This window comes from Dermacentor variabilis, chromosome 7, assembly GCF_050947875.1.
Source record: "Dermacentor variabilis isolate Ectoservices chromosome 7, ASM5094787v1, whole genome shotgun sequence".
Taxonomy (NCBI): Eukaryota; Metazoa; Arthropoda; class Arachnida; order Ixodida; family Ixodidae; genus Dermacentor; species Dermacentor variabilis.
The window spans coordinates 122405207-122427878 of NC_134574.1; the positions used below are offsets into that span (position 1 = coordinate 122405207).

The following is a 22672-nucleotide window of genomic DNA, read 5'->3' on the forward strand; positions in this document are numbered from 1 at the left end:
TGGCAGGTGCGAGTAGCCAGTTCGAAAGCAAATGGCATCAGCCATCTTTTAATCCTTTCGCAACGAGGCAGCCTGCGGCTATTCAGAAGAAAATTCAGTTTTGTTCGGCAAATTCTTACATATTTAATTTGTACACTTCACTGACGCGGTCAGTTTTTGCGGTTTTGTGACGTCGAGTGACAGACAGATGAAGTGGGTGCGGCCCGAAAACTTCTGAGTAAGGGCCGAGGCAAATGGTGAAAAGGCGTCAAATCAGAAATAACTATTTCTCTTTTGTTCGGTCAAATCGAGCCTAATCAGTGTGTACAAGTCATATCACATGGAGGAGGGGGGGGGGGGCACTCACGGTTCTCGTGACGTTGTGTGACAGACAGGTAAAGTGGAGCGGTTCAAAAATGTTTTTGACCAATTTCGGAGGGCTGATTGCAGAATTGAAATAGAAAAGTTTGTAATAATCTTACGTTATAGCTCCTCTGATTGTTCAAGTGGTATTGATATAATACACTGTCGATGTTTTTGAGCAACAATGTTACCAAAAGATCATTAGTCAGTCCAATATGACAAAAGCACATTTAGTTGCTCGATTACTCCGGGCCAGTTTTGTGATGCTTTGCGTGCCCTTCGATAATGCCATTGGGGCTGCGGATGCTTTCTCAGTAAATTAGCTAGATTCAAAATGTTTGACTAATTGCGTACTCTTAATTGCGCCTGTGGCGTGACTGCTTGTATTTTACAACAGCGCAGTAGCAACTACGATGGTGACGGCACCACAAAAAGGGTCACAGGCTTTCGGGGTGCACGCAGCACAGTCACAGCGTCAGCAGGAGGCGCGGCTCCAGAGGAGCTTCATTTTTGGCACCACGGACTACAGGTTCTCCACGACGAAGTCTCTTTGCGTAGTTTACACTAGCCCGCATTGAGCTGACCGCGCAGCGTCGACAGCGACCCGCGGCTTACGCGGCTGTCTGCACAGCGATCTGCTGAGTCCGGCGTTACACGGTCGGAGCTGCGCACACAGCTCTACTATTCGGTTCTAAAGCAGCGGTTCGTACTTTGCGAGGAGGCGCCACAACGTATACCCAAGAGGAAACACGGACTTTGAGACGACGCGGCTCACAGGTCATAGTCATTGACACGTGGCATGCATGATACGATGCGATCGCTATATGTCCTGACGTCTGGTGAAATACAGCGCAACCGCAGTGCACACTTTGCAACAATCGATACTAGACGGCGCGCACCTCACGTCGCGTGAAAAGTGGCGTGATACGACGCTGATTTCGTGCCTCTGATGATGACGATTTTTTGGAATTCCCTTTAAAACGGGGCGGTGACGAATAATCACCTAGCCTGATTGATTTATTGAGGTGGACCGTTGTTCGTCTCTTTAACCTTTCTTTTTCTTCCTCACACTTTCTCTATAGTACCTTGTACCGCTACCTATACAATGGATTCCTTGCATGCTACCTGATACAATAATATCCAACTGCAATGCGAAGTGTGCTGGTGTCGAAGCTACGCGGTGTGCATTTCGCTTCGCGGGGCTCTTCGCGCGCTAAGACGCGTGTATTGGACATGTTGCGGCAGCCACAAGGGAAGGATTACGTGGCGCAATGGCAGAGTGGCCGACTACCGCACAGAGAACCCGGGTTCGATGCTGGCTGGAACAACATGGTGATTTTTTTGTTCTCATTGCTGGCAATAGCTGCGACCGAATGCGGCGCTGGCGGCGGACATCGCCAACTGGAACGGCTCATGGAATGGATCCATAACAGCTTGCTCTGAAAAATGACAATGACGTTGCGAAGAACTTGTAATTCATAGAAAAACCTAAACTGTTACAACTTGGAGTGATCCGAAAGGTAGTGCATTGTATAAACAGGTCCATTACTGAAGCCGGTGAAAAGTGAGCTATCGTCTGAAATCGATAGCTGTCACTTTGTAAGACAGGGACTCCTCGCGTGCTCTCAGTTTTATATGTAAGCTTTCATTGTGCCAAACAAAGTACGCATCACATGGGATGAAGGTTCGTTTGAGCGAAGAAATGGCACAGGCGGGCTGGAAGGTGAGCGGTGTTTTGGCGAACTTGCTAGCGTTTTCTATGAATTATAAAATTTCCTAACAAAAGAAACTCCATATATATACATATATATATATATATATATATATATATATATATATATATATATATATATATATATATATATATATATATGTGTGTGTGTGTGTGTGTGTGTGTGTGTGTGTGCGTGTTCAAATAAAGCAACTTTCTTGGTATTTCCTAGTGAAAAGTACAATTTTCACATCTTTTTATGCAAACCTGTCAAGCCTCCCAACACACAAATACCGTCCATGTCAGCCAGCTGGTCTTGCTTCTATTTGGCACAGTCCTGTACAACGTTTTCATTCTTCCTTTGTTAAAGGGCGCAGTGTTTCGGCTTACATCGTCAACAAATAGATGGGACGGATTTGTTCGCTTGTCACCAGGGTGACATTTCCTTTGCGGAAAGATTTCTGCAAAAAGGACTAACCTACTTATTGCTGCAAGCCTTCGTGCACGAGTAGGAGGCATTCATCTGCCCTGTAGCTCGGTTTTTCGCCTAGGCATCTAGAAATGCAGGTAAGGCCCAATCAGACAGTGTCTGTGCGTTTGAAGTTTTACACAGTCACACATCTACTTGCTTGTGAGAATGTTATCGCTATTAATATATACCGAATGAGTCTTAATTTTGGCACCTAGCTGTCTGTCACAGATAGTATTCTACAATTTTAAAACACCATTGAGCTGTGATGTCAGGCAACCGGCGAGTAAAAAAAAAATTTAAGAAATTAAGTATGTCTCCATATTAACAAAAATGTACTGGCGTATGCGTATTAATCTAAGTCTTCTATCCTTTTCGCACATTTAGGCTATCATGTTTAATCCACTAAGGTTGATTCAATTTATGAAATATTAATTCACGGTATTTCCTTATTACAGCCAACAATAGCAGCAAAATACACAGCTCTGTGTTTCCTTATATTTCTGCCAGCAGCATTATCCGGATATGTGAAGGGCGAGAAAGGCAGAAGCAAGTATACCTGAACTTTTTTTTAATTTTCACTGCATATTAGTAATATAGAAGCTAAGATTATGTCTTTATTATGGTATATTTATTTTGTGAGCAAATTCTTAGGCATCGAAAACAGAAACGTGCATAACGAGATACTATCCCATATCGAGAGAGTATCTCTCGGTATGAGATTAGCCGGAGCAGTGGAGTACGCATTCAAGTTCAGTGTTTATTTGGCAAATGTGGAGCTTTGAAGGTATGGTAATTGAGAAAAGGTTAGCTGCCTAATGAACTAAACATGAATAACTTTGTTTTCGACTACCGTGGACAAGCTGATCTTTCTTTTTTGCTTTCACAATAAATAGAGAGGAGATGGAATATATTTAAGTACACATAACTTGACTATTTACTACCACCGGTTTGTGAGACGTGTGCTGGCACTCTTCTATCTCGGTGTTTTCAGTCTAAGCGTGTGTGAGAGTTCGGTAACTTTTACTTCACTGAAATTTACTTGTCACTAAATATACGCCAGGAAAGCTGTCCTTATGTATGCAGCAAAGCGCAAGCTACAGTATTTACCTTGTTCAAAATACACAGATAGTTTTGTTATCAACAGTATTAAAAATACCTTATGACAGATGATATATTTATTTCGATACCTCAATATAGGTTATTTGGCGATCGTTCTAACACTGATCAATAATACAAGGCAATATTTTAACGCATTTGAAGATATATTAATTCTGCATACATTACTGTGAAAGAAAGGAATTGTATGATTTCTCCAACCATGTTCGTTTGCAGAGCTTTTTGAGGTAAGCTATAACAATGAGATAAGCGCCTTGAAAGTTTTCGCAAGAAGGTTTACAAAATTTTGTTACTATGAATTTTACAATGCAGTAGAGAATAAATATAACCATTCCAAAATTGTTGTTGGGGGAATTTAAAACGGATATGAAAATTGGCAGAATCCACAGAATTTATTTTCAATAAATAGGCTTGGGAGGTCCTCGGCACGTTTTCGTTAAGTCATCATTAACTAGGTATTTTTTAAAGAATTAGCAAGTCATGGTTTCCTGATAAGTTGTTTTTGAGATTTAATATCGCCTACAAGTCCATCATTTTGTGCTATTTCAGCACAAACGAAAAACAATTCTTGGGCTACTCTATGATTATTTCGGCCTGTTATAACAAGCTCTATTTAGCCTGTATACGAACCATGTGTACGCATATTCAAGATCAATCAAGAAAATATCCTTGAGAAGGTTGTGTGCTGTAGTTCTATCATCCTTTATGACACAGCTATCTAAAACGTGCAAGCTGCAGATGTTGTTTAACCGCATCTAGAAACACTAATATAGGTACCTATGAGAGATAAAGTATTGAAGGCGTGGTAGTACGTTCAGATTTGTTTGATGAAAGAAAACAGATACAACTTGAGCGGCAGAAAATAATGTGGTTATGGCCAGGAGTGCTTTTTTTGGTAATATAATCCGAATTGTAGTCTGCATTAGAAAAATCATCTATATTTCTTTGGCGTATCGCGAGATTCCGTACTCTGAGTGCTTCTACAATTAAAGCAGAAACACTTGCGTAAGTTCGATGCATTGCCGCGCCCATTGTTTCTTTAATTAGCCCGCAGGAATATATGTGAGTTGACTTCACCATAGTAGATTTTCGTCCCAGTTTATCATAGCTCTTCCTGAAGCAGCTGTTTCACAACTACCAGTGTAGCAGATGGGTAGGCCGCAAAAGCAGCCTTTTGACTATTAAAAGGGCCTTGACGCAATTTGGTGGCTTTCCAAGAACGTTAGATTTGGCAAGTGAAAATATCCGTGCACCTTAAAGGGCAGCTCTAAATTGTTGCGCGAACCTCGTATAGTACATGCGGCGCAGATCTCTCATTAGCGCCAATAAAACCGACGTTCCTCTCTACGACATGCCTCGCCACCTAAAGTATATTGGGAATGCCACACGCCCGAGTGACGTCACTGGTTTGCAATACGACGGTATCAAAATTTTACGCACGTACTTGTACCAACCTATTCATTAGTAGTTACATGTGTACGTATTTATGAGGGGAAAAAATTCACAATGATAAAAGCGACAGTCGCAATTTTTTGGCGCTAGGGTGTTTGTACAACATAGAAGTAAGACCGCAAGCAGCAGACGTATTTTTTTACCCATGTATTGGCGAATGTGCGCTCGAAAATTGCTTCAATAAATATTTCGTTTGAGAAAGCCAGGATCTGCATTCCGCGCGTCGCATGTGTGAGGCACACAAAATGAGGACGAGAGACACAATGCCTAAACTTTTGCAGTGCTGCAGAGGCGACTGCTGTTGGTAGAACGCAAAATCTTGTATTTTCATCTCGCAGCAGCCTCTTCTGTGCGAACAAAAAGCGTGGTTGGATTTCGTGTGCACAAGACGCGACGTGGCATACCAGGGCCGTATTATATTCTGCTCAAGGACGGCCATGAATGATAGCTTGTTTTTCTGCGCTATGAAAAGAAACGTATTTGAACATAAAAAGAGAAAGAAGCAGTGAACGCAACTGAAGGTTGAGTATGCCTCACAGGACAATGGTTTGCGATAGATACACACTGCTGCATGGCCTTGTAGACCGAAACTAAATGGCAGTGACGGGGCTTGGATGAGATTAATTTTAGGTGTTTGCAGCTGTATTTTTCTACAGTTTACAAAATACAATGTCCCATATCTCTAGCTGTTTAGAATAACACGCTCTGATAAAATTTGCAAGGCACAATATGCGACACGCTATCTGTGAGTCTGTGTAACAAAACATCCATGCGCATATTGCATGCTGCGGTCGTTTATTGCAGTAAGCCAAAATTTGAGCATACGCAATTGCCTATCTAGGCTTTGAATATTAACAGCAAACACTGCTGTTTTTTTATTGTGATGGTCCCTAAAATCACCATTGGATTGCAGCAATGGACGCAAGCTGCACCAATGGGAGCAAAGCGATTAACAAAGTGAAGAGATATTATCTGTCCGTTTACGAACAAAAACTGACCTAATTGAATTGAATTCTGAGGTTTTACGAGCCAAAAACACAATCTGATTAGGAGGCACACCGTAGTGGGGGACTCTTGAATAATTTGAACCAGCTGCAGTTCTTTAGCATGTACCTAGATTAATGTTCACACATGCTTTCGCATTTCGCCCCCATGGAAATGCCGCCGTCGAGGCCCGGATTTGATCGCACGACCTCGTGCATAGCAGCCCAACGCGAAAAAATCGACTACCTTTGTTCATATGGGTCTCTTCCACATGAAATATAATGGTGAATACTAATTTGTATTGCAGCCTAGATGCAACTAGTGTGCCGAGAAGCTTGATTACATACCTTTAAATTACGCCGGTAACTTGGCTAATCCAATCTCACCATTTACCTGCCCGTTATTTTTAATTCACCTTCCATTCCCATAATTTTTATCTTCAAATCAGGCAAGAATGAACTTTACTATGTAATACGTGGCACACCCTATTTCTCTTACTATAGATATAGTGCATAGCTTAAGCAACATCAGTTGCTTACAATTGTTTATGCAGACATCATGTCTAATCAGGTTACGGGTAATGGATGAACGTCATGCCTAATGGAGAGATTCAATGTAGAAAAGATACTACAACAAGAATGTAAGCACCTGTGTCACCACAGTTTTATCTTTCCAGTGAGCGCTATTCTTGACATTCTCACGTTGAATGTTTAACCGGTAAATTTGAACAAAAGAATGCAGGCTAGACTATAGTGTGGTCCGCCAAAAAAACACTTTTTAGTTAGCTTACGTTATTTGGTACATCCCGAACGATCCTTGAACTGACAGTTTCTTTCTTTATTCAAGTATCGTTGCCAGTGGAATGCCACCCGCATTGCGTTGTTGGTAAACAAGGAGCATGCTTTATTCCTGAGAACAATCTATGCCAGTGCTACTGCGGTAAGTGTTTTATAGTTGATATACATAATGCTGGGGGCCTGAAAAGTTGTCAAGGTTATTGGTTAGCCAGCTGGCATGCCGGGGTGAGATCTCACAGCCACTCCGACGAGAGATTTTGAACGGCTGCAAGTGCTTTCGAATGGATCCGATCACAGCGAGGAAACGAGTAGAACACGTATCGAGTGCTCTGTTTCAATCAGTAGAATACGGAATGGCTTGAGAGGGCGCTGTATAGACCTCGATAACGATCGTTTGGGATAGATAAATGTACTCAATCTCACAAATCGCTTGCAGTTCTTCCGAGGGAACGAGGAGTAAACAGGCAATAACCATGAGCAGCAGCATATAGTTCAGATTATAACTGTCCGACGATTTAGCAGGATGAGAGACTTTGCTCGGTGCATGGTACCTTGTAGCGATAGGTAATACGTGATAACCTTTGCGCCAACACGTGGTATACTGCGAAATAAGCTGCCGCTGAGAAGACAACGCAGCGAGGATGAACACATCTCGATAGACATTCGTCCTTCCTATTGAATGAGGAGTCCTTCCACATCTACAGAGATGTAAATGAATTGAGAGATGGGCTGTGAAAAGCCTGTTAACTACAAACGTGCCATGAGCAGGTGGTCACCACTGCTTTCATCACGTAACGCGAAAGGGCATGGTATGAGAAATGTAAGCGAGATAATAGTAGTTCATAACAGGGTGCATGCGGCGAAAAAAAGAATATATATTTATATTAAGAAAACCAGTAAGCTGTACTAAAGGCAGCGCGAAAAGGGGCATGGGGAAGAAAGGAGGCGTGTCAGCACGATGCAAGCCGTGAAAGGGGTAGTAAATGACGTGTGGAATGTGAAGCAACCTATAGAAATATTATTCTAATCGGTTGGGATTTAATGTTGTTGTCATTATTACCCAACGTGGTAATAATAAACACATAAATAAGGTAGGACTCACAAATTTGCTTCTTCTAGTTGGCCGGAAAGCCTGATTCTAATATTGTAACTTCTCAATAGTTCAAGGAGGAGAATAATTTTACCATGGTAGCATCGGGGAAATTCCGAAGACTTGTTACATTTGACGTGAGGCTGATAAATCATCCTAAAAGCGCCTCTGTATGACGAACGTACTGTTATGTACAGGGTATTAATTCGAGAAGGAATATGACATTTAAGGGGGCTGCAAGTAACGTTCCTTTTCTTTTGCAATGAAGCTGTTATAATCTAGCTGGGTTTCACATTGCATCCGCAGTTTCGTCGCTCTGGCGGAGAGAGCTGAAACCGAGTGAAAGCAGAGTATGCAAATAGCACCACGCAGCATAACGACGTGGCGAGGGTGGGCGGAACCTAGCGGGGGAAAAGGAGCGGTATGCAAGCGGGCGAGGAACGCGGCCCAGATGCGTGCCCTCTCCTGTGGTCCGCGAGACAGGGGAGTCAGGTGAAGGAGTAGGGGCGTTCTTCTCAAACGGCTGCTAGGGTTCCTCGATGTCCTCCTCGCCCGCCGCTCTTTACAGAGAGGAGGCAACCACGGCGTCTACTATGGCGTTGACCACTGGAATCGTGCACGTCGTAGTTGACGCCTTTGGCGGACACCACTTGGACGCGTTGCCAGCGCTCGTGTCTCTTGTCTGCGGTTTCGCACTACTTTACAGGCCTTCCCCCAGCTCCACTGAAATATGGTGTTTGCGATAGCAGAGCCACGCATAATTTTTTTAGAGAGAAGTTAGAAGCAGTGCTGACTGCTTATTGAGTGGTAATCATGTGACGGTAGACCTGTCAACGTGGTTTATTCCTTGTCCTACATGCAGCTCCACGGCAAGTGTTCATAACTGGCATACATAAAACAACGTATTTTTTTCTTCTTTAGTTTTTCTGTATACTACACGAGGCGGGTCCAAGGCACTTAAGGCGACGAGCTTTGGAAAAATACCGTGGTTTTTCTTAAGGACTGCTGAAGCCTTTGGCAACGTGGCAAAGTGTGTAACGATATATTTCTGCAATATTTGCTTTAGATGATTTACCTTTGTTTATGTTGGCGCAGTTAGGCTTGCCAGGTCTGGAGAGAGCACCATCAGTTATCTGTTTCGAATATTTCAGGGCATTTAGCGATGAAATTAACTTTCTTCTAGCACGTGTTCATAACACGGGCCGCGTAGCTCCAGCGAATGCTGTCCTGTAGGGCCGGACTTGACTGCTGTAACAGCAGAAATATTAATCGGTATCAATACACTTTCTGGATTGCTTTGTACTTAATCTTGGCAAACACGGTTAATTCCAGGAAATTTACACTCTGCGGCGAGTAATCGTCACAAAAAGCAAACAGTAGGACGACCACAGCTGAAGGATGTTATAAATTTAAGAGATAAACTTGCCAATGAGGCAAAATTAAGAATACGTCATAAATGAAAAACTTTAAGGCCTGGGACCTCTAGCTGCGACAAGCAATAAATGTGTTTCTTTAGTACTGCCATAGAATATTCACCTAATTAGGACCAGTTGTCGTTCCCATACTTTCCTTCGACGTGCGCGCAATGAGCGCAAATAACCTCTACATTGTTACGTTCAATAACCACTGTAGGGTGTGTGAGTAATGTGTAGCACTCAGCGGGTGTATTGACCAGACATTTTTTAGTGCTGCTCACATTGCCGTATCTTCATCAGCTTTAGAGATATCTATTCATCAGCAAAAAACTAACAACGATGGTAACAAGGAAACCTATAAGAATTATTTGAGTGTCCTTGATGCTAGACTTCAAATGGTTGGTATCCTTCATAAAGGACAAAGGATTAGGGGAGATGTGGTGAATTAGGCTATCAACCTAGTCCATTGCTTACTGCTAGGCAGCACAGACCGTTTGTTTTATCAAGGGGAATCACAAACGATTGTTGAAGTCTCAACCTTCTAGCAAAGTTATTTATATTCTAAGAAGCTCAAATTCCAAACGTTAGTAGTCGCGTCAAAATTGAAGCATTTTGATGTAGCGATGAGCTGTGCGGTAGAGTCTTCAACGATAAAGCACTCGGCAATAGCGTGAGTAACTCCGTTATTGTTTTTAGGGAAATTGTTCGAGACAGCCTTAGCTTCGGATCTAATGTGGTGTTGGTGAAGACCAACCTAGCCACGAGCAAATTTATTTTCCTTCATTTCGGAGAGTGCTGACAGTTTATTATGCTCACAGAAAACTCATCAACACAATGACACTCATCACTCGGTAGTGAGTAAAGCCCTGCTAATAATACCCTGTGCTGCCTACGCGTTCTTTCCACGTGTACACATGTGATCACGTGTATGCCCTTTTCCATCCCGAAGCTTAAAGAAAAAGTGTTCGGTTGTTCAGTCCCCCTGACGAAAACTCGCCCACCTGCCACACGATTTGTAAAATAGTTTTTTTGTCGTGGTTGTTCGAAATTTCTTTCGTCATTACTTGCTTCGGCTGAGCGAACGCTGTTCATTGGTTAGACACGCACACAGACACACACACACACACACGCATATATATATATATATATATATATATATATATATATATATATATATATATATATACACATTTTTGAGCGTGACCTCTTTTCGCCCGCGACGGGTAAATCAGACACTCCGTGTACTCAAAGTAAGTTTACCTTTAGTTGCACTCAAACTTGGTGTGTATGGATCCAAACGACACGTTCACTGACTGTCCACCACGTTTGCCAGTACTGTCAACTTGCCGTAAATCCACCAAATAGTTTCGAGAAAGTTTCCGAACAAATTATTTGTACACTTCTTTTTTTCCGGTGATTCAATTTCTGTATTAAAAAACGTAATATAACTATAGCTCTACATCATACATTAAACGGAGGTATGATTACTCTCTCATTACGTGGACTCTTTAGAAAATGCCAGAGATATCACCGTAACAATATGTTTTCTTTGTGAGTAAAATCCTTTAGCACCGCCTTCAAATTGATCATTTGTGTGTGACAAATTTATCGAAAGTTCCTCATATGTCGCGGCTGGAGGAAATAGAATCACAAATACCGGTTTAAGACAGCTTATCAAAAAGTTTAAATTGCTTATGCTGGAGCAGCATGCAATATTAAAAGATGCACCTTGACCACAACGTTACCGTTCAGTGGCGCAGACAAGAACAGTTTACCAAACAAAGACGGGGTTGTAATAATACGTCTTTCCTATTTTCTTATTCAGTGGAATATGTAAATCACTGCGAGGTTGTACGACGACATCATCATTGCCCCAACAACCAGATTCACCTATGTAATAATAGGGGCGACGTATGCGAGTGCAGTTGTGGTAAGTGTAACCATTTATGTAAACTAAATTCGGTAGATGCTACTGTCTTTTTCGAATATACCTGGCGCGAAGCTTTCCTGAAGTGGTTAAGGATATACGACACATTTACCCCTTTTTAGTACACGTCCTTGGCGTAATAGAAATTCTTGTGCAGATTTCAAGTGTACTATCATTTGATTCGCCAATCTTCTGATGTGCACACGGGCCGTAATATGGCAATCATCATAAAGATGCGGTGATCATCTCAATGAAAAAGTTGGTGTTGGCACGATATAGGCATACATACAATTGTAGCATATTGCTTAGAAACGTAGGCCTTGAGAAGTTAGAATTGCTTGCTACACAAAGGAATGATGCTCTTGAGAAACCTATATTTCTTGCATTGAATATATATAGATACTCCTTGATTTAGCACTGAGAAATACGTAGAGACGAGGCCAATAACCTGGAACAATCTAAGAGTAGTAAATATGACAGTCCCTTTATGCGAGCCTGCTATTCGGCAACACAAAAGCAGCAGCATGAACCCAGCCAGCGAATAGCCTACTGAACAAATTGCGATAGATTTTACGAAGCATTAGGAAGGTCGCGCATTATAAGGACGGACTTAATATAAGTGAAAAAAGGAGCACTGCACTAGGAAACTTATTGCGTATTGAAGTCAGTACATTCTTCGTGTTTGCTCACATGACGACAAATTATTTATGTAGGCTCATTTCGCCTATAGGATCAGCGAAGTCAACTTATTTAGTCCTTGAGTGTGGTAGGATTTGCCGCAATGTTGATAATTTCAATAAATAATTTCAACAAAATATTCAAATTTGGAAGGGGAAACAGCGAGTATGACGAGGACAAGGAAAGGACGACAACACATGCCCTAACAACGTTCTCTTCATTGAAAAAGCACAATTATTGCCTTGTTGCAATAAACATAAAGTTGATAGTCCGCGCATATGTCGCCTTTTTTTTTTCTTGTCCTCATCTTACACGCTTTTTGCCGTTCCAAGTAGTACACCAACTAACTCAACATCGATCCCTTATATAATAGTCCAAATCATTTACTTGCATCTAACTTAACTGTTCATTAGTATATTAGGAAGAAAATTAGGATTTTGTGCACAATTTTCGTGCCTGATTTTCACAACAATGCGACCCTTTATTTTCGTGGATACTCATGTTCTGCAATGCCAGTTTATTGACACGTGTATTGCTTCTTTTTCACAGTGCAGTAGAGGTCTTCGGCAGAGATAAACCAAATATTATTTGAAGTACTTTCTCATAATTTTTTCATCTATACCTGGCATTGATGTCATACCTTATACAGGTTGGCATTGGGACTTCACATATAGCTTCCTTCTATTTGAAAAAAAAAAATCGATTCGTGAAGGATTAGAAAGTGCGCCACCGTTATAACCTAGCCAAAGGACATCCTAACCGTAGTTGCATTAAAAACTGAAAGTGTGCCAAAGGCAGTGTACAAGAAATGAAAATCTTCACCAAAGGCATTGTCGTACATGAACAAATTGTACTGCCCTTCTTTGCAGCTGTACAATGAGAATATCTCTAGGTTACTCGCTTTGCTCCTTAATGTAATTTTGCAATATGACGTGAGGTAACACGTCCATGATCAAGCTAAGCAACCGTATGAAATTTTAGAGGGAAGTATAATAACTTCCCATTCCAACATTACTGCACACTGAAGTTGATTTATTATATGTTTATTATGTTTAATAAATGTACAATAGATTAACCTAAACAGATGTAGTGGTGAATTCTTAGTTCAATTTGTAATTGTACAAACGTAGGCACATTAGGCTGGCCTTGAAACATCTCACACTCCAGACAATATACCAGTCTGCATTCCTGAAACATCACTCTGATAGCAATTGTATACAAACTCCATTCAAATTTTCGCCATCATGATCTGCGTCGGCGTCGCCGTGGTGGTCGATATACAAGCTTCCGTATGCTAGGATAGATGCTGCAATATTGAAATGCCAAAGAGGCTGTGACCAGGTTTTAAGGTCTCGACTGAATTCTTAGTCCAAACGTTTAGGCATTGCCACCGCCATGAACACTCATAAAATATTTCATTCGCAGCGTGTACCTTTTATCATATATATTTGAAGCTAAAATTTCAATACAGTATTATGGTGCATGATCTCAAAGTGATACATTTCACTGGCAACGGCATCAGTCCTGCGCACATACAGCAGAAGAATAACTAGTATAGTGCCATTCCAGGCCCTACATCGCATGCTTCGAAGGGTATAACACCAATTTTGACACGTCAACTCTTAATTCAAAGAGAAATTGGCACAGTAAAATAGCTGAATAATACTGACGTTGTTACTCGGTTGAAGACAAAAGCAATACTCCTGACACTGGAGGCGCATTTACATCTTCCTTGCCACCGCCAGCGTTGTAGAGCAGTCATGCCTTCGGTGCATGTGTGGACGGCGCGTGCAAGAATACAATGTCTTCTGAAACGCCTACGGCGTCTCACTGTAAAAACGACGCTGCCAAGTGGATGCACCGCCAAACAGGCGCTCAAACGCCTCGTGAGCAGAGCCAGCGCAGGGTTTCGCTCTCTGCTGCCGGGAAAGGCGCACGCGCAATATAAGCATGCTAGCGTTCCCGCTGAGCTGCTGCGTATATGCTCTGGTTTCATGACAAGCAAATGTCAAGCTAACGTTATGTGTTATTTCACTAGACGCTGACTAATGAAGAGAGCGATTCGGATCGGAGACCAAACGGAGATAGCCGATATTCTATTGACATTGACAGAAATGAGATGTAGCTATTCCGACCACGCATTGCATAGGCCAAGTAATCGGTGGACCACTCGATTTCCAAATGGGCGCCAACAGACGGGAAGCGCTGTAGAGAAGAGCGGAAAATTAGGTCCAGTGGTGAAATTAGAAATGTTGAAGGTGCAAATTAGAATTAGCGAGTGCGAGACACTGGTAAGTGGAAATGTATGGAAGAGGCTCTCGTCCTGCAGTGGACATAAAAATAAGCTATTGAAGATGATTATGACTTTTACGGGCTGTTTATCGTCGTTCTCCTTTTCGGGCTGTGCCAATGGGTCACACGTGCAACCACCTCCGGTCGCGCTCGTGAAGCCGACATTCAGAGACGCCTAGTTTCCGGGGCACTGTTGCATCTGTCCAGCAGGCGGGTTGCGACACGCTGCGTCAATCCAACATTTCTCCTTTGCACGTAGGGCTAGGCATAGATACTTTGCAGCTGTATCATTATGTGATTGAAGATACTCCGGCAACACGTATTTGAGATATACATATAGGAGATACTACCGCAATTATTGTATCCTATACGATAATTTCCATTTGTATCTTAAGACACTACGATGGTAAACTTGTTATAATATATCTATATAATGTATAAGCAGTAAACGCGTATGAACAAAAATGATTTCTTGGAAATTTGTCATGTCCGATCGATCTTTCTTCATTTTAATTAAATGTTCTTTATGTCTGCTCGTTATATGTTCGTTAAATATAATATTTGTCCTTCTTGCTGAAAGTGTAATATTCTGAGTAAATATGTCTGCATTGCTCGAACTATGTTACATTAGTCAAACACACATGCAGCCGATCCTTGGAATCACTGCTTAGTGAAAGCCACTGGATGCAAGGCAACCAAATTCGTGCATTCTTCCAACTTCGTAACAAACACCATGCAGAGAAGCTTCGATAACGACAATACTGCGGCATCAAAATTTGCGCGAAAGACGCCGCGCTCACAGACGTACGCAGTACAGTACAGTGGCTACGAACAAGCGTCGTGGCACCGGCCTAACTAAAAACAAAAAAAATCAAGCACCCAAAAGCTCGACTGCGCGCAGACGTTCGCGCGCTTGTTCGTGCCCTAGGGTCGCGAGCTTCACCTCGTGAATGGGCTCCACCAATAGGGAGGCGCCAACCTCTCCGCCTGCCCTCGCTGAAGGCCTTTGGTAGATAGATAAAAGTATGTCACTGCCTTGAGTTTTAGTCAAGTGGCTTAGTGGCAGCAGTATTAGCTAGAGAAGCGGATTTCAGTCAACGTTTGCAGTTTAGCCCGGTGATGCTCTTACAGCATCTTGTATCTTCAGATAGACGATACATTCTTTCATGCATCGGAAATACAAAAACTGGTACACGTCTTGCCATATGTATTCAGAATCAGAATCAGAATCAGAATCGGTTTTTATTGAGATCATTAGAATGATTACAAGTTGTTAATATTCAGGAGGAGGTCCCGGAGTCAAAGACTGCAATGGGACCTCCTTTACAAAGTAAACGTAATAAAACAAAAGTACAGCAGTTTTCAACAAATGGTTAGAAAATTACAGGTTTTAGTATAAATACCATGATTGAAGAATTACATATGCATAAATGTCATGAAAAAAAGCTCAGTAACACAATCTCGTTGACAACTGATGAAGTAACTGCGTAGATGACGTGACGAACACAGTAGAATTTGTTAACTCGAATGTATATGTGATGCAAAAACAGAAGCCTAACGGTATGGCAATGAAAATGAAATGAAGGGACCCTGAAAGAATGGTTATGAGTATGGACTAGGCATCAGTATTCGACATAATGTAATCTTTTAGTTGTTTCTTAAATTCGTGAATTTTAAGTGTTTTTATGTAAACTGGTAGTGTGTTCCAAAATGCGATGGATGAAAAATGAACGCTCTGTTTGCCATAATTAGTATGGATTTTAGGTAAAATGAAGTTCCTATTTATTGCAAACCTAGTGCTATTAGTATTTAATAGAGAAGACTGTGGTAACAAGCTATCACATCGTGTGTAATTGATTTGGCGGAACAAAAAGGTACCTAGATTATATTTAACGAGTTGTGTGACTGTAAGAATGTGATTAGTTCGTAAAAGATATGAGGCGTTGTTATTATATGGGCTAAATGTAATTATCCTAATAGCCTGATTCTGTAGAATTTGCAATGAGTTTAAATGGGTTACGTAAGTGTTTCCCCAGCAAGTAACGCAGTAAATAATGTGGGAATGAATAAATGAAAAGTATAATGATAGTAATATTTGATGGTCAAATATGTTTCGTGCTTTTAGAAGTACCCTAATCCCGTAGGTAATCTTCTGTTTTAGTTTGGTTATGTGTTCAGTAAATTTAAGATGTTTGTCTACTTCTATGCCAAGATAATTGCATGAAAAACTTGCAGGGATAGGACTTCCGCCTAATAAGATAGGAGGAATGGAGTGAAGTGTTCGTTGGTGGGAAGTGAATACAACAAATTTTGTTTTAGACGGGTTTATCTGTAGCTGGTTAGTTTGGCACCACTCCATCAGGCTGTGTAAGTCGCTATTAAGGTTAGATACTAAGGTTGTAATACATTTATTGGAATTAATAATAGTAGTATCATCTGCATAAAGTATACATTTCGAAAAGGACAGGCAGTTAGGCAGATCATTCACGTATAATAAAAACAAAAGCGGACCCAGTATGGAACCCTGGGGCACACCAATATTAGTGAACATGGTTTTAGAATGAACGGCTGAAATGGTTACTACTTGCATTCTGTCTGTTAAGTAATTTTGTAGTAACAAGAGCGCTGGGCCGGTGATTCCCAATGATTCAAGCTTACGAAATAAGATGCGGTGATTTATTTTCTCAAACGCTTTGCTTAAATCTACAAACACTGACGCTGCATAATTCCCTTCATCGATAGCTAGTTTTAGTTGATCGGTTAGAGCAACGAGAGCCAGTTCGGTCGAGTAACCCGAGCGAAAGCCGTATTGGAATGGTGAGAGAATGTTAAATTTTGTAAGGTAATTAGTTAAACGTTTTTCTATTAGCTTTTCGATTACCTTACTAAAGAATGGTAATACACAGATGGGGCGATAATTGGAAATTAAAGAGCGGTCACCTTTCTTAAAAATTGGGGTGATCTTGCCTTGTTTTAGCTCTTGTGGGAAACTGCCTGATTTAAACATGACGTTGATTATGTCAGCAAGGACATCACTTATTAGGGGTGCAATTAATTTTATATGGGAAGGGTGTAATTTATCGATGCCGGCGCCGGTTATTTTCATGTTGTTTATAATGTTTAGAACTTCCTGAGATGTAGTTGGAAATAAAAAGAAAGAATGTGGCAGGCGCTGGGGCACGGGATTGTCATGCGCAGGTGGCTGTAGCTCGCTGCTAAAGAAGAAATCAGCAAACGCATCAGCTATTTCTTTGGCGGTCTTGTATACCATACCCTGATATGCAATTTCTGTTATATCTTCGCGATTATTTGCCCTGTTTAAGAAGGAGTTAACAATTTCCCATTTCTTTTTTACGTTTTTATCGCATTCCAAAATTTTCCTTTCGTACCATGTTTTTTTAGCTTTTTTCAATGTGGCAGAAAGGTGGTTAGAAAACTTTTTGTACCGGATGGCTAAATTCTTGTTAAATGGTTGTCGTTTGGTTTTCTTATAAAGATTATCCTTTTTGCGCATTAAAGCTAAGAGCTTATCTGTTATCCATGGATTTTGAGGGGACGCGTACTTCTTCTTGCATTTAACTTGAACGGAATGACGATCAACACATGACTTAATCATAGAGATAAACAGTGCAAATGCTTTTTGTGGATCATTTGTAGAAAAAATGGGGGACCAGTCAAGGTTCGACACGGCTTCAAGGAATGATTGTTTGTCTAATATAAACTTCGTGTACGTGATTTTTTCGGAGCCATGAGTGTAGTGAAAATTTAGAAATATAGGATAGTGATCAGTTATGTCGGTCATCATAACACCTGCGTCTGGTGGATATGCCAAATTTGATAATGCATGGTCAATTAATGTACCTATGGGGTGGTTAGCACATCGTGTCGGTATCTTAATTAAACATTCATAACCAAAGCTGTTAAAAGAATCAGAATAATGTAAAGCATTAGTAGACGTACTATCAGCGAGGTTAATGTTGATGTCGCCTATAATTATTACATTTTTGTTTTCATCTGCTAGCAGTCCCATGACTTTATGGAGAGCAGTACAGAAGTCTATTGCTGATGACGAGGGTGAACGATATATGCAACCAATTATTAGGTCTTTGTTGTCCATGTTGAGGAAGTCATTTTTAAGTTCAATCCAAACGTCTTCACAATTAGTTACATTAAGTTTAAGATCGTTTCTTCGGTTGTAAGTAATATCTGAATAGATGTACAGCGCTGCGCCGCCATGGTTGCTGAACGGACGATTGGAGTATTCAGGAATAAAACTAGAAAAACAGAAAAGGTGTTTATCGTGGTCGCTCAACCAAGTTTCAGATACTCCGATGATTGAAAATGGGAAGGTGAATGAAGAAACGAGATCGGAGAATTCATCGAAGTGCTTGCGCAGACTGCGCGCATTCAAGTGCAAGACAGATCGCTGATGATTTGAAAGAAGATTGTTTAACTGGTTAGCTGTGAGATAGGTGGAAATTGTGAGACTTGCCTACGGGACAGGCGTGGCGCAAAGGTGGATTAGAGCTAGGTTATTACTGAAAGGTCGGATTCGGTTGCGATGCGAAAGACGCGGCTTTCAGTTGTTTTCCGGGCCTTGATTTGACAGTTTTCTGTCCACAGAAATCTCCAGTTCTTCGTTTTTTTCAGACTCAAGGCTTTGGAAAAGAGAGCTTTGTTTTCAAGTGTTAAATGTTCATTAACGAAGACAGGGTTCTCTTTTGCTGTTGCGAGGCCAATATCGCTCAGGCAGAGTCTAGCTTTTCGTGCTTTCGCGACGAACTCGGCTTTCTTCGTTCTCGAGCAGAAGCGAGCGATGATGTTTTTATGTTCTGTTTTAGTAGGAACACGATGAACAACGTCGAGGTCACTGGCCGTTACTGGGCAACCAATTTTGTTGCCAATAGTTTGTATGACTGTCACACAGTCCTCTCCTTGCGTGCAAGGGATGCCCTTAATCTCGACGTTGTTTAATCGAGAATATTGCTCCAGTTCGCCAACTTTCTTCTTGAGAGTGTTGTTGTTTGCTTGTAAAGCTTTGTTTTCGGATTTCAGCTCTTTGTTTTCGGCGCTCAGCTTTTCGACGAGTTTGCTTAGAAATTCCACGCTAGTTTCTAAACTATCAGTTCTTTGCTTAAGTTCTACGACGTCTATGCCCGAATTGCTCGCCCTCAGCAGAAATTTCCCAAAAATGTCATCAAGAAGTTTTTCGCTTACGTTTCCAAGCTTAGATTCAATGTCATCAATTCTTTTGGCAAGCTCCGCATTAGTAGGCATTGTTCACCGACCACACCCGGAAGGCCGCACGAGACGACGCAAGCTTGGCAGTACAAGTTAACACAAATTCAGCAGCAATGTTTGGCAGCGGCTGCAGCAATATTGGAATCACAAATGACAATGATACAAGCGCATATGACTAACCTGCGGATACAAAGAACGCTGGTCAGTCTGTGTTCCTGTTGCCACAACCGCTGCCAGAATAAGGTGCCGGTACCGCTGCGCCTCCTTATATCCTTTTCTCACGGTGGGCTGGTGGCGCAAGCGCAACGCTGGTTCCGATAGCACCGAAGATTTTGAGTGGCGCAGCTGCTGTAGGCCGGGTGGACACACGTGGAAGCAGATAGCGGTACGTTGGTCACGGGGAGTGGAAGACGACGACACAAGCCTGCGGATACAAAGAACGCTGGTCAGTCTGTGTTCCTGTTGCCACAACCGCTGCCAGAATGATACAGATACAAGATACCCAGAAAGCATCGAACATAATATCTAACATACATGTATCTTTGATAGTGCCCAGCACTGCCCGCATATGGGTAGAACCATGGACGAAGCACCGTCCGAGAGCGCAAGTGCACAGCGATAAAGCATCCTATTGCTGTCACTGCTCCTCCGTTAGAGTGAAAGTGCCATGTTAATTCAACCGATTTTTTCTCTGCTAAACAGTTTTGACACGTCCGACAATATACATAAGTAAAAAAAATTGAATATTTAAAATTGCTAAGTTTTCATTCGACAGATTGGCCTCCTCGATGTGTGCTTAGTTTCTTTTCTTTATTTGTGCAACGGTTTGTGGCGTAGAAACATTTGGGGTGTAAAATATATTCTAATAACATTTAAGTCAAGCCGGCGCGCACAGGCAACTTGTGAAAACATTTCACACCCCATATTGCCAATTAAATTCAGTATTCGCGATGAACGCTCGCAGCTAGCATTCATGCCCCTCGATGATACACCATGGTGATAATACCCGTAGAAGTCTTTAAAGCGAAGCTTTGTTTGTCACTCCTCCAGGACTTTCCTGACCACGGCTGCTGCCTGCTGCAGCTGTCTTGCAAAAGAGTTGAAACCAAAAAAGATAATTGCATATCGGTCCAATGGGAGATCGACACCTTCATCACTCTGCACAGCATACCAATGCTTTAATCATTAGGTCGCAATAGCACGTATACTTCTACCGTGCTAACGGCAACTAGCTCTTTCGTATGATCGAAACGCGTGTCACGGCGCATAGCACGGCTGCGACGAGACCACGTGTGCGGGCTCCAGTATACTTTGTGCCAAAGCCACATGAAAGAAAGGGGCAAATTTAAAGCCTTTGATTAGCCGCTTCAAGATAGCTTTGCTTCACATAGGTTCCGAGACGCTCATAGCATGCCCATAATTTTATTATTAGTTCATTGTTTATGAGCAAGAAATGCATGCACTTTGATAGGTTTTCATGCGTCGGGCTAATCATTTCCACAATTTTACCATTGCTTATATTCCTTTCGAACTCTTTGCAGTACCTACGGGATTGTGGTGAGCTGAAGAAATATTGAAGACCTAATCGCTCGACAGCTACTACGCGAAATGAAAAGAACTGTGTACGCAGATGTAAATGAAATAAATATCTCGAAATAATTGAGATGCTTGATTCATTCTGCCAAAACCAAGAACAGGGGAAAGGATATAATTAGCTCAACGCTCAGCAGGACGCTTTCGTCCTGGCTTTTATTGTTGTGCTTTCTTTTCTGCGTTTGATATACACATTGACTTGTGCAAGGCTCTCCATTTCAAAACGCCAGGAACGTCAATTTGCATCGCAAATAATTCAAAAACAACATCTGTGAACACCAAGGGGGTGCCAGCGTGCGGGTGCTCCGAGATTGCACTGGTTCCCTGTTTGCATCTCACATGGGGGTTAATTTCCGCCAGCTACTAATAGAAGGTACCAGTTACAGACTTGCAGACGATTGTCACTGTATCCCACCCAAAGAGATGGTGTACTGACTCTCCAGGAAAAGCTGGGCTATATCGTGGCAACCACAAAGGCGCTGCTATATCAAACACTCTCATGGTGGCAACGGTACTTATCTCTATACTGGCCAAAATTATTTTAAAAAACCCAGAAATACAGAAAACCTACAGCAAAAACACGTATTCGCACTTTCCACGTGCTTATCCACAGTATATAATGATTCATTCCATATATTCTTTAGAAATATCCCATTAGTACCTATAACGTTTACAAGACTGCAGGCGCCTTAGCTAGATGGCGCCACCATAGCCAACGAGGCGTGTACTTGCCCAAGATATCCCTACCAGTCGCCCACTTCTTATGAATCACTGCTCGGTTTCCGCGCTTGTTGTTGACTTGTGTTGAGAAGTCAACTTTACCCTTACTAGGCTCCACAAACTCCATGGTAAGACTCCTTGGTAAATACAACAACCGCATTGCTTCGTATCACCGTACAATCATTTTCTGTACTAACATTGTTTTTATTGACGGTTATAGCGGTGCCTATATGTTTACTTACTCCAATGCATGGGTGCTGAAGGAAGCGTTTCCTCTAGCGTTAGTCATATATCCTCCAAAAAGCAGCTGGATCGTGTTCGCCTCCATAGATGCAGCGTACTTCAGGAGCGTTGTTCAGCATTAAGAGGCCATTAGTGACAACAGTGCGTCCCTGGATCACAAACACGTGGTGCGCGTTTTTGTTTCGAACTGTAGTGCACAAATTCAAAGCTACCCGAACGTTAAGCAGTAATGGAGAGCTTACTTTACGGACAGCACCAGTGAGGCTTGCTCCTCAACAAATGACAAAGGCAGCACTATGGAAGTATTCATGCATGGCTGCTAGTGGCTGTCTTATTCGGCATTACAGTTTATGGACTGTTTGATGAACCAGTGAGAAGCCATAAGCTACTCTCATGTAAGGCTTGCACTCTGCCAAAAATTTCAAAAGAAACATGCACAGACTGTACACGAGTAAAGCGGCACACTTGTAGCACCTATGTATTCAGGTATCGTACTTATAAAATTTAATGTCTTCTGTTTTTCATATCATAAGACGCCAACAAACACTGACACCAAGGACAATATAGGGGAAATTACTTGTGCTTAAGAAATAACATAA

The 22672-nt window shown here is 41.8% G+C and overlaps 1 protein-coding gene across 4 annotated transcripts; it reads left to right on the top strand.

Moving 5' to 3' along the window:
- Positions 1–1529: 1529 nt before the first annotated feature.
- On the top strand, positions 1530–21180 carry LOC142587855 (uncharacterized). 4 transcript variants are annotated; one of them, XR_012829627.1, is made up of 6 exons: positions 1563–1674; positions 2424–2620; positions 2981–3075; positions 6924–7016; positions 11205–11309; positions 21059–21180. XR_012829627.1 is itself a non-coding variant. In XM_075699161.1 (5 exons), exons 1-5 carry the CDS (start codon positions 1576–1578, stop codon positions 21076–21078), a joined length of 408 nt encoding a protein of 135 aa, XP_075555276.1. In that variant the 5' UTR covers positions 1530–1575; the 3' UTR covers positions 21079–21180. The 4 variants fall into 4 exon arrangements, 3 of the variants coding, with proteins under 3 accessions (XP_075555276.1, XP_075555277.1, XP_075555278.1); XM_075699161.1 differs by lacking the exon at positions 2424–2620 and having other exon boundaries at positions 1530–1674; positions 2981–3071; XM_075699162.1 differs by lacking the exons at positions 1563–1674; positions 2424–2620 and adding an exon at positions 1737–2065 and having other exon boundaries at positions 2981–3071.
- The last annotated feature ends 1492 nt before the right edge of the window (positions 21181–22672 follow it).